Below are 12,083 nucleotides of genomic sequence, written 5' to 3' on the forward strand. Positions count from 1 at the left end.
TTATCTGTTCTTTCTTTCTAGGTGAAAGGAGCTACATCCATTAACATTTACTTTTCCAGCCCATAGAAAGGACCCCTGGATCAGTGCTTCTTTGTTCTCTTTGTGTCTCTGCTCTGTTCTCTCAGACCCCCAGTCGGTCGGGGCAGATGGCCGCTCACACTGAGCCTGGTTCTGCTGGAGGTTTCTTCCTGTTAAAAGGGAGTTTTTCCTCTCCACTGTCGCTACATGCATGTTCAGTATGAGGGATTGCTGCAAAGTCAACGTGACTGTCCACTGTCTCTACATGCTCATCCAGGAGGAGTGAATGCTGCAAGTCACTGACTGGATGCAATCTGCTGGGTTTCCTTAGATAGAAAACTTTTTATCCAATTTTAATAAATAACTGAATCTGACTGCACTGTTCAACGGTTACGATTAATTGGAATGTATGTACCTGACTTTTGTGAAGTGCCTTGAGACAACATGTGTTGTGAATTGGCGCTATATAAATAAACTGAAACTCAAAGTTCGCTTGAAATTTGGTGGTTTTATAAGTAAAGGTTGAACGTCCTCATCTGTCCATATAAACATTTTAGTCCCTGACATTTCAAACGTTTAGTGGTGGTGCCTTTCAAGGCAGGTTGTTGAATTACATAAAAAAACACACCACTTATTAGTGGTGTGGTATGGAAACAACATCGTTTTTAACATTTCTACTAATGTGTTGTATACGGAGATCGCAATTAAAATGTTGTCATGCAGATGAAATGGTAAAACAATCCAGTCTTTAATGGACTGTTGTCATGTGCACAGGGCCTTAGATAAATAGTAAAGGTCACCTTCTTAAGAAATAACTAAAGAGATCTTTCAGTTGATCTACTTTTCTGTAAAACCTCTCAATAAAATTGTCTCAACGGCTCATTTTTCCTTGTTTTTTTTTTTTTTTTTTTGTCACAGCCAAAAGCTCGTCCCTGACAGCGACTTCCTGCCTCTGCGATGGAAACGGGCAGACGGAGAAAAGTCCAGAGTTGTCTGCAAGCTGTTCTGGACTGCACGAGGCCTTGTGAAAAAAAATCCACATGACTCTCAGCTTCCCACAATCCTCAGGGTGGAGATGATCTGGACTGCCCAGTGAAGTAGATGTGGTCCTTACTTTTTCTCCCAAAGCCATGTGTGTGTGTGTATGTGTGTGTGTCTGAAGAGAGGTGGATGGGCAGAGGTACTGAATGCAGCGTAGAAATCCCCCCTACCTGGGTCGTGTCCCAGTAATCCGAGAGGTCTTCCCAGCTGTGTAGGAGGTAGAGGGGACACAACATGCCGATCTTTTCTGTGTAAGGTGAAGAGCGAATGTGTAAATGTGTTTTTTTTTTTTTCCCCCCCCATGTCAAATTTTGCTGGAGTCCCCAACTTAGTTACACCCCTGTCGCCTGATCTCAGAAGCCTTGCAAGGAGCTGGAGGAGAAGCAAAGTGATAATTGCGACACCTTAAACAACACTCAACAACGTTTTTTTAATGTTTGTTACAGTTTGATACATTCAATAACCTCGGGTTACATGCAGTCACCCATGACAAGCCCCCCAGCGGCTAATCTGGTCAACCCTATAATCATCCAAAAAAATTATGCAAGTTTTACCTTTGTCTGATTTCTTATGAGCTTTTACACTGTACTACAAAGGGTCTTTACAGACTTGGTGAAGACAGGTTGTGCTTTTAAATGTGAATAAGGACACCTGATGTGCCCATTGGATTCATTCTTTTGTTGGAGAGAAAGGCCTGCCCCTGAGCGGACACACGTTAGTTCCCTGAATCGGCATTGTGCAAAAAACAACAAACAAAGCAACACACACTACTTATCTGTCCACAGTGCTCGCCAAAAGCTGCCACAGCTTTGCCAACTACTTTTATTTTTGATACAAAGGGGGATGGGGGAGGGGGTCAGCTCATGAAGAAGTAATAGGTGCAATGTAGATATGAGGAAAACCTGAGCAAGCTGTGTTGTTACAGCCACAACTTACCTACTTTATCCCCACAAAGCTGTTAAATTCTCAGCTACGTGCGGGCAGATGTTAATTGTACTGTTTATTTCTGGTTTTACATGGAGTCAGGTATGGTACGTCTCAACTGGAACAAACTTGCACGTCTGCTTGCCTTCTTCTGTGGGGTTTAATTGTCCTTCCCAGTGTCTAACCACTACCAAATCTCTGGGTGTTACTTTCTCAGCGCCTCGCTTCAAGCAGCACACTGTGGTTTGGGTAGGGATGTGGCTGTTGACTATGGAGTGCCAAAACTGCAGATATGTAATAAATAAATCCTTAAGTATTATTTATACACCATTCAAATAAAATACGCATAATTATTATGTCAATCTCTTGCAAAATATATGGTTCAAATTCCATGTGAATTAAGTATGAAGCCATAACTTGTTAAAGTCACATAATTATTTCAGTATTCACTCATTTCATGGTTTCTTTGCTGCGGTGCACCATGCAGTAATTCAAACTGTCACTGTGACTCATCAAACACAGAATCTGGCATCTGATTGGTTACTTTTACAGTAGGTCCCGCCCACTCACTTTAATGGATAATGCTGCCCACTAAAATAAGTTCATGATGTGCTGCAGCATCCAACCATGTCACAATTGGTTTAATAAATGTTTGTTTTAATAATTAAAACGAATATTCAATTCTGTAGTTAATTATATCTTTAACAAATGTTTTATGTATTTGATTGCAATTATCTTTTATCAAATGTAGGCACTTTTGGATCTCCATATGACCGGCATATGCTAAAACAGGTTGAGCTGAATAAAATGGTATGTATTCGAAAGGTTGTTTCAGTTATTTGATTAAAAAAGTGAAACTCAAGTAAAGACACTGTGATACATTAATATAAGATTTATTTCTATTCAGTTGGGAGATTACGGCTTACAGCCAATGAAAAACTAATGTTCAGTTTCTTGTTTAATCAGAACATTGCATAAGACCAATAAAAATGGGACGTTTAATAGAGAGATGTTGCCTACTGAAAAGTATGTCCATGTACTGCACAGTATATGTATATGCACTTAGTTCTTGGTCTTGTTGGATGAATTACTGCATCAGTGCAGTGTGAGAAGGAGGAGATCCTCCTGTGGCTCTGGTGCGCTGTTCAGGAAGCCCAGGTTGCTTTAATAGTGACCTTCAGCTTATCTGCGCTGGTTCTGGTGTCTCGTCCTCTTGACAATACTCCATTGATTCGCTGTGTGGTTCAGGTCAGGAGAGTTTGCTGGTCAGTCAAGCACAGTTATAACATGGTCATTAAAGCAGCCTTTGGTACTTTAGGCAGTGTATGAATTGCTGTAAATGTTCTGCTCTGACTTGATGAAACACAGTGGACCAACGCCAGCAGATGATGACTCCCCAAATCAAAACTTCACACTGAAGCTAAAGTAAATTTGGATGCTGCGCCTCTTAAGGCTGCAGTGATTTCTTTTGCATGAGCGCCCTTATAACTATACTTTTCCCTCCACTTAAGTTTTCATTAATATGATTGAATTCATTACTCTTAACAGCCTTTTTGAGGCTTGTGGAAAGTGTTGGTGACTGTCTGCTGGACAACTGTCAAGTCTTCCCCACAATCTTGTTAAAAAGCATTTTCTTATGGGTTTTATGTAACACTTTAATTGTCTGCGAAACTGTTTATCAGCTGAATGAGATAATCATCAAACAGATCTCTAAGTCTATGAGTTAACCTGTTTAAATGGGCTTATCGAAACAAATTTTGGATCGTATTCTAGTTTGAGATGCACGTGAATGTTTTTGTCAGAAATGAGTCCTTAAACAGGCAGTCGTCGTATCAGGATGTCTGCTTTTGAATAGTGGTTTCAGTTGAGTTTCCTGGTGCGAGATTCATGGAGATGGCTTCACCAGAAATATCTGAGCTTTTTGGCAACCCGTTGATTTAGAAAATAATCCCCTACTGATGTCAAATAGAGCCAAAAGATTTCTTTTTTTTTTTAGGAAAGACTTTAATTCACATCGTTTTCCCGTAGCCTATGTATCAAACAAGTGTCCCTATTTGAGAATACATATTTTGTTAACGAATTGTACATAGTAAAGTATGTATTTTTGCACGGGCATTTTTCCTACACGCTGAATTTTCTGGTACAATTTTCAAGGTTATTTATTAAAAACAACAAAAAAAATCTGTCTGTGGACGTGACTATTTGAAGTGGTTCACTGCCAAGTCTATACAATGCAATACAGCTGTATGTCGAAGCATCTCATGAATCGTGTACTCAACCTTTAAGGAGAGACGGGGAGATGTCGCCACTGTAGCATGTGTCTGTACAAGAGATACCTTTATTCACTTACCAAGGTCTGAATCACATGTGCTTTTATCTGGCGGTTTTATGTTGCCTACAAATCCAACTCTACGTGACCCCCGTTAGTGACCCCCGTTGGCAATCTTTGCAAGGAAGAGGATCAATTCAAAACAGTCCTGCTATTTGTTTCCTTGTTGCCAAACAATTTAAATCGCAGTTTTTACAGAATGAGTTCAGCAGCTTTTAGAAATATCAAATCAAGAAAGTGCCTGAATTTGTTTCTCCCCCCCGACTCTTTGAGGACAGGATTCGTTAAGGTCGTTCTACCCTATTTGAATGTTCAAAGTATTGGAGTTTGGTTTAATATCAGCTTGTGAACCCTTAAAAGCCGAGCTTCTCATCTACTCAGTAAAAACACTTTTGTCTTCAGACGACATGTAGAAATTTAGTTTTGTTCACCTTTTGAACTCCACTCAGATTTTTGTTTCTTGTAGATGGAAACATTGAGGATGTTTTGTTTTCTTCCGCACCGCAGACCTGGAATGTTAACGTGAGAGAGAATACAAGGAAAAATCGAAAACACCAAACCCACCATTCTTACTTTGTAAAAGCGTGTATAGATTTTTGTTTTTTTGTATACATTATCAGAATCATTTTCAGCTGGACTTATGTATTGGCTGCTATGTAATTCATGAACAAAACATAGGTTAGAATTAATATTTAAAGAAAAAGATTGTATAGTATATTTGTTTTGTAACAGGTTTGTGTAAATAAAATAATTTATACTGTTATTTATATGAAATGCTGCCTCTGCCTTGTTTGTCAAAAGAACGACACCATTATAGGTAAACTGGTTTTATTATATACACAATATAAGCCACTTTGTCAGACATAACAGGGTTGGTATACCAAGAGGAAAACTGCAACTCTCCATCACTGAAATAAAGATGGCCGCCACAGTTACATGTTAATGACTCTCGACAGCTTCTGGACTCTGTTGAGCAGCAAGTCGCCCTTTTTGATTGTTTCCTGGTACTGCCAGTTTTTGCTATCAGGTCTGCAAAAAGGAGCAGAACAACATGTATGTTTCATAGTCTGCCTGCAAATTACTGTATTAGTATATTAGGGTATTTAAATGTATGACTGTTACCTATTAGTTTCCACGATCTCATTAACTTTGTCAATTTTACAGTGCAGACGTCCGGCGGCTATGAATCGGGACAGTTCCCTGCAGAAAGAAAATGAGATTCATGTCTGTTGGCCTAAAACAAAGCAGCAACAGGAGGATTCGTGTAAACCTTTACAGAGAAGCAACGTACCAACTGATTTGGCAATAAGTGACTAATTACTTATTAGTCCTCTCAGACACTTTCTGAGAGGATATAATGCGTACCTAGAGCCGGACAAAACTGCAAAGATGCGTAAAAAGCCTTCATATTAATCCACCTTTAATGCAGTAGCACGTTAAAAAATTCAATTTGACATTTATTTAGTGGAAGAAAACAAATCTTATTTTAAGAATTGTGTTCAACTGGTGGCCAGATTGTTGGTAACAATCCCTTTAAAATGAACATAAATGTGACATAAAATAAAAAAAAAAGTATGATTGGACTTTAGGACGTTTTAATTAGTAATCTGTGACTTTCCTTTTCCCTGCTAAGAAGATGGGAAGGGAGGTCCAAGTCTGAGAAGTGCGGCAGAGCAACATTTTGGTTCCTCTAAAGCTCCATAACCTCTATTAGACGCTAGTTACATACCAAGGAATCTGGTATGGAAAATCAGGAAAATCCGATATTTGCAGTGCATGCTTAGCTGTACGCAGACTAAACATTTTCTACATTATAAAGTGTTACACGGCTCGCCAATGTACTTTACAACTCACTGGTCAATGAACTCTGTGCTGACGCCGAAGGCCTCGGCCATGTATCCCAGCGTAAGGGAGCGGTAGGACTCCAGCAGCTGGCTGTAGGCCTGGATCCTCATCTCCCTCACATAGTAGCGGTAGTGTGGGGCAAAAAGCCAGTCTTTCTTCATCTCCTGCTCCACCAGGGCTGGAACGAAAAGGTTCACATCAGAATGACATGAAACAGCAGTTTCAGCACAGAATACACAGGAGATATAAGTTCATTATGATCCAGAAGGTGCAATTTAATTAACAAAAAAAAAAAAAAGACGAACTCACCCAGAGACTGGAAGAAGACCGAGTAACGGCACTCATACAGAGAAAAAAGATACTGGCGGATGGGAGGGAGGCTGTGCAGCACCTCCAGAATCTCTGCTCCTTTTATCACCTGAAGAAAGACAGATTTAACACAGGGACATGCTCACAGATATAGACAGACGTGAACACTTCCTTCACGTTTTTCCTTACCTTTTCACGGAGGTCGGGCCTTTTCAGGGCAATCATGCAGACGTAAACTGTGTAAGTAACAAAGGTCTTGTAGTCCATGAGCTCATATGAGGTAAAGGTGGAGACTGTGTCGAGGAAGAGCTCTGCAGCCTGCTTGAAGTCCCTGATGGCCACGCAGTAGAGACCCTGGTACACCTTCAGACGGTTCCTCCGGTCCCAGTCTCCCCCCTCCTCGATGAGGCTGCACAAAAAAGAAACGCGACCGTTATACTCCAAAAAGTTGAGGATGCTTCAGAGCAAAGCAGAGGAGGATTTACCTTTTAGCTTTTTCTGAGTTGCGCGTGATGAGGTCACTGTCCATGTAGAAGAGCCCAATCCTCAGCAGGTAGAAGACAATGTCTAACCTGTGACCCAAAGCCACCGTCTTGTCGTACGTCTTCCTGAAAGCTGTTAGAGCACCCTCCTACAGCGACAGACAGAAAAATGGAGAGGTCAGTCCTGATCTGTTCACTTAAAAGTCATTACTTCAATTAATTTGTTAATAATGCACCATTTTAGAGGGAACAATTTAAACATGTAACAAGAACAGTTATTACAAGATTTTTGAATACATGAAGGAAATTAGCATGTAGTCTGAAACAGTCACATCACAAACAGACCTGTGCAGGTAAATGTTCTCCTTCACTACCATGAACTCGTTACTTAGGTTTGATCAGGGGTCCGTTTCGCTCCTGTTTCATAAGAGTCAAATGGCCAAAATGGGGATCAGGACCACAAGAGGAAACGGAGTAATCTAAACTGTTAAAACTTTATAGATTTCCTTTAATTTGAGGAGTTCAGTGATAAAATATATTTACAATACATGAAAATACTTAAGATAATTACATTTTTTTATTTTTTTAACTAAAAGCTACTCTTTTTCTGGTTTTTGATTCAACTTTATTATATGTTATGATTTATTTTTAGAATTATTTCATTTAACTTAAACATTTAGATTGTTCTTAATTTGACTTTATTTGAATTTTGATACTTGTTTAACTGTCTATGTTTACCATTTTTTTCAATGGTTCTTTTATTTCAGTCTTTTTTCTACAATAGTTTCACCTTCCACTTAACTTTCCATTGATAAAACAGCATAGCGCACTCTGTGAACAGCCAGCTTCTTAGGCAATGATCTTTTGTGTGGTACTCTCTTTTTGGAAGGTGTTAGTGACCGTCTGCTGGACTACTGTCAAGTCAGCGGTCTTTTTTATGATCATGTAGGCCATAATATAACACTTGTCCATTAAAAATCCTCTTTTTGTAATGGTTTTATGCAACATTTACAATTTATTTTGTAAACAACACTTTGGGTGGTTTATTAATTGAAACCCATAATCATCAAAACTAACAGAAATAAATGCTTGAAACATATCAATCCGTAATGAATCCCTGTATCAGTTTCACTTTGAATTAACTTTTGATTTACTAATTTGTTGGCATGCACCTGAACACACTCCACGTCCTTGCTGAACCATCTCACCTTATCTCCAATTCTGATCAAATATTCCGCTTTAGCCATCATGACATCCCGGATCTCGCTCTCTCCCAGGTTTTTCTCCGCATCCTCCAGAACATCATCCAGGCGCTTCAGCTCCTCCCCGTTGGCCTTTTTCATTTTGCTCAGCAGCTCAGAGTCCAGCGGCCACTTCAGCTCCTTGCAGAGGCCCTCGTAATACGGAGCCATATCTGAAGCAGACACAAATCCAGCATGGTCATTTAATGTCTCATTTACAAAAAAAACGGAAATCTAAATCAAAGCGAGATGATTAATGAGGCTTTACATCTTTGGTTGATGTGTGGTAAAGCTGTCAGGTACCCCCCTAATTTTCCTTTGCCCTGTAGAGTTTTTATACTGATAAAATTGACGGAATAAACACAAAGTCTGACCTTCTTAGTGTTGTACTTAAGACATTTTATTGTCTGGCGCGAAGTGTTAGCCAACAAGCTAATATTCTTGCCATGTATTTACTTTAACCGTGAATTTTTCAAACTTCATCCATACTTCGGGTAAAACAATCCACAAAAAACTCCGTCTAACAAACAGCTACCAACGCTTGGTTTAATTATATTAGCAAGAACTCAGTGTTATAGCTCCGTTTAAAAAGGCTAACTCACTGTTAGCTTTGATAGCATCCATTAGCTCGGTCTTCACTTTCTCGTCCTGTCGGTGGCCGTCCATGGTGAGCAGAAACTTTAACTGAGCTATCCTCAGATCGGGGTTCTTAGGCAGACCCTCTTCCTCCAGATTCTCCAGGGGCATTTTGTCTCTTAATAAACAGGCAAACAAGTAAACGTATATGCAGTCAACTCTTCGCTGTTGCCCAGCTATTCAACGATGACTACGGAAAACACTGTACAGTGTTGTTTCCGCCGGAGCCACATGAGAAAAGAGCGGAGCACAACAAAGTCGATATAGGCAATTTTATATTACCGCCCTCTGGCGGACACAATGTCAAACAGCACATTTGTTAAACATTGCACAAGCAGCGGCTCCTTTAACGTTTTAAAGCTCCTCTCGAGTTAGCTTTGCGCAAATTCGTCCTTAACAAGAACTTCTTAGTTCCTTTCACACAAGTTAACAAAGAATTAACTCATGTTCATAGTCCACCACCTAGATTTTTGTATTAAAATCGCAGCCACAACATAAACTCACCCATTTCTCCATCTTATGAAATAATAGTCTTCGAGAATACAGCTGAAGCGAGGAATTTAGATGCACAGCATAAAAAGACAAACAACCATTTTTCTTACTGTCTGACATTAAATCAGACTAAATGTTGCCGTTTTGAATTTGCTAAAATGATCAAAATCGTTTCTATTTTTTTATTTTATTTATTTCTTTAAAGTCAGAAGTTTACATACAGATTGCTATGCCTTTAAACAATATGGGAAAGCCCCAATCCTAAAACAAAAGCATTATAAAAAACCAGATTATAATCTCAGAAGCACTCAAGAGAAAAAATTTTTTTTTTTTTTGGAGAAGTGAACTAGCGTCCAATGAGGCTAAAATAAAACTGAAGTGTTTGGCTGTGATAACCATTGCTACGTTTGGAGCAAAGGGGGAGAAGCCGATTAGCCTAAACCATCCCAACAGTGAAGTAGGGAGGTGGCATTATCGTGTTATATATTACATATATATATTATATATGTAATTTATACCCAAAGTTAAATTAAAGGTTGTTGCTTTCTTGTGTAAGTTCTTACATCTTAACACTGAAACTGCTACATCCACTATATCTGTGAATTTACACATTTAAGACATTTTGTCCTTTGCTTCAAACCAGATTTGCAAAATTCACGTCACTGTGAACTGGCAGGTTGATGGCTTGTTACTTAATTTTTACTTGAAGAAGTTAATGATAACCAGCCTCGGGGTTCTAAAGCAGACCATAGAGTCTGGATTTGTGTACTGCAACGCTCATGCCAGTAAAGGGAGGATGGAAACTTTCTTTCAGCAGCTGGTAGGCCTTCGCAGAGTTTTAACAAATTTGTTACATGTCACAGTGATTTTTATATTTAACCATGTAAATGTGAAAGGAACGGTTAACTCCAAGAAACATGTTTGTGTCAAAATCTGAGAGATGACAACTTTTTACTTACTGTATCTGTTATTCAGCATTTAACTTTAAAAAGCTTTTAATACCTGGGGAAATGCACAAAACCAGCTTAAAATGTTACATACACAGACATCTTATTTTTAGCTACTCATTGTTTTATCTGGTAAAATATTTAGATCGTTGTTTTAGCTGAGTCATTGTGACTTGTCTCTTTTTAAGTTATTTTTTAAACCTTCCCTCGTTTAACATATTTAAAATTGATTAATCAATGAAAATGATCATTGCTTTACATTAGTTTCATGTGTATTAGAATGTTTACGGTTGGGAATTTTTTTTAAAGGGCAGATATAAATTTCCTTACTTTCCATTTTTAACTGCTAGTAGCTCATGATAGTTATATTGTCTGAAATCTAGAGATCTGTATTTAAAAAAAGTGTAAATGAAAATGGAGCATAAAACTGCAGTAGTGGAATTTTGCTGAAATATTATGTTTGGAACGTTGAGTTCAGGTATCAGTGCGTGATGCAATGACAACGCAAGACAAAGGTAGTGATAGTAAAGTCTCCAGCTCAAATACAAGCTCATAGAGTGAATACAATCATTTTTTTCCAGCGGTGAAGGAAGTTAGTTGAACTTTTATCTGTGTGCAGTGGTTTGGAGATCTAACGAATCGGCACCTCTGGAGAGACTTATGAGCACTGGGCCCTGGGCCCTGCCTGTAACTCACCACACTGGGGAAAAAACAACCTGTGACAAACACTGTAATTCTAAGCGCTTAAACTCTGGCAAGGTTCAAGTAGAATTCTGATTCAGTTCTGACCAGCATTGGTACTCTGGTTCCAATGGACATCAGCATGTTCATCCCAACAACTGTATCACAAGAATACTTTATACTAGCGAGCCATGCATTTACTGGCAAGTCTCACTTTTCTCCACATAATCGTTACATGTTTTACTCATGTGACTTTAGCTGTACTAAAGTTGTGTAGCTGTCAAAGATTATTAGGACACAATTTGTCACACCACTCAAACTCTGTAGGTTCATCTATAGTTGTTTCATTTACAACAACATGTATTTTGGCCATAAAAAGTCATGTAAGCTAGTGCTACAAGTGTCGTGGTTGGAAGGCAATACTTAGCATATGCAGTAAAACATTCTCTTCTTAATTTGGTTCAGAAACAGAGAAATATAATTATTCTGGTACAGCTAATAGCAAATAAAATAAGTCATTTTTTAACCTGATAAACATTAAGCTCACAAACAACAGACAATGTTGCATTAGTGGTCTGACTGTTGACTGGCTGTTCGAGCAATCTCCACCCTCCCTGGCATGAATTGTCTTGTGTCCTCACTCCTCAGTTTTGGGTTGTTGCTTTCCTTACATCAATGGTTAAATATTTTCATAATCCTTGGGCAAAAACAGAGACTTTTTCAACTCTTACCTTTACCCCCTTACCTTAATGGGGCTCTACCATGTTTCCAGCATAGAAAATCTTTGCGGCAAAAATGATAACTGTATCCTTTTGAAAATGATCTGTTTTCTCTCTACAGGCATAGACAGGGACATGATTCATGATGGTTCACCTATTATCCTCCATATTTAGTAATGCCCTGTTTTAAGTAGGCCTGACTCAAAAAGCAAACTTTTCCAGACAGGTGTGTTTTTAAAGGTACTTTCTGCTTTTAACATCAACGGGGACGCAAGCTGGATTTTACTTCATACTTTTCAAGATTTTATAGGTTTTTGTTTTTACTCTAAGACAGGCTGATATGTGCAGTTTAAGTTAATCAAATGTATCTTAATTGCCTGATCTAAAGCTTGTGTTGTCTTAATGATATACATAATTTA

At 38.8% G+C, this 12,083-nt stretch overlaps 2 protein-coding genes across 2 annotated transcripts in view; one reads left to right on the forward strand and one right to left on the reverse strand.

Annotated features, from left to right (window-relative positions):
- The window catches only part of LOC124856726 (ataxin-7), a 42,880-nt gene extending 37,794 nt beyond the window's left edge, over positions 1-5,086 (forward strand). The window contains exon 13 of the mRNA XM_047347504.1: positions 937-5,086. Coding sequence (XP_047203460.1) covers positions 937-954 — 18 coding nt within the window. The 3' untranslated portion in view covers positions 955-5,086. The remainder of the gene's footprint in view (positions 1-936) is intronic.
- Positions 5,087-5,123: 37 nt separating this feature from the next.
- psmd6 (proteasome 26S subunit, non-ATPase 6) lies at positions 5,124-9,045 on the reverse strand. The gene is made up of 8 exons (XM_047347505.1): positions 8,792-9,045; positions 8,157-8,362; positions 6,952-7,097; positions 6,656-6,875; positions 6,467-6,575; positions 6,167-6,335; positions 5,435-5,512; positions 5,124-5,341 (listed from the first exon to the last, which is right to left on the reverse strand). The coding sequence occupies exons 1-8, from the start codon at positions 8,934-8,936 to the stop codon at positions 5,245-5,247; spliced, it is 1,170 nt and encodes a 389-aa protein (XP_047203461.1). The 5' UTR covers positions 8,937-9,045; the 3' UTR covers positions 5,124-5,244.
- Positions 9,046-12,083: the final 3,038 nt, after the last annotated feature.

Source organism: Girardinichthys multiradiatus, chromosome 20 (assembly GCF_021462225.1).
Source record: "Girardinichthys multiradiatus isolate DD_20200921_A chromosome 20, DD_fGirMul_XY1, whole genome shotgun sequence".
NCBI lineage: Eukaryota > Metazoa > Chordata > Actinopteri > Cyprinodontiformes > Goodeidae > Girardinichthys > Girardinichthys multiradiatus.

Coding starts and splice junctions, on each gene's coding strand:
- psmd6 (XM_047347505.1), bottom strand. CDS start 8,936: ATGCCCCTGGAGAATCTGGAGGAAGAGGGTCTGCCTAAGAACCCCGAT. Junction 6,576..6,655: donor GGCCCGACCTCCGTGAAAAG/GTAAGGAAAAAC, acceptor GTCTTTCTTCAG/GTGATAAAAGGAGCAGAGAT. Junction 6,336..6,466: donor GGTCTTCTTCCAGTCTCTGG/GTGAGTTCGTCT, acceptor TTTTCGTTCCAG/CCCTGGTGGAGCAGGAGATG.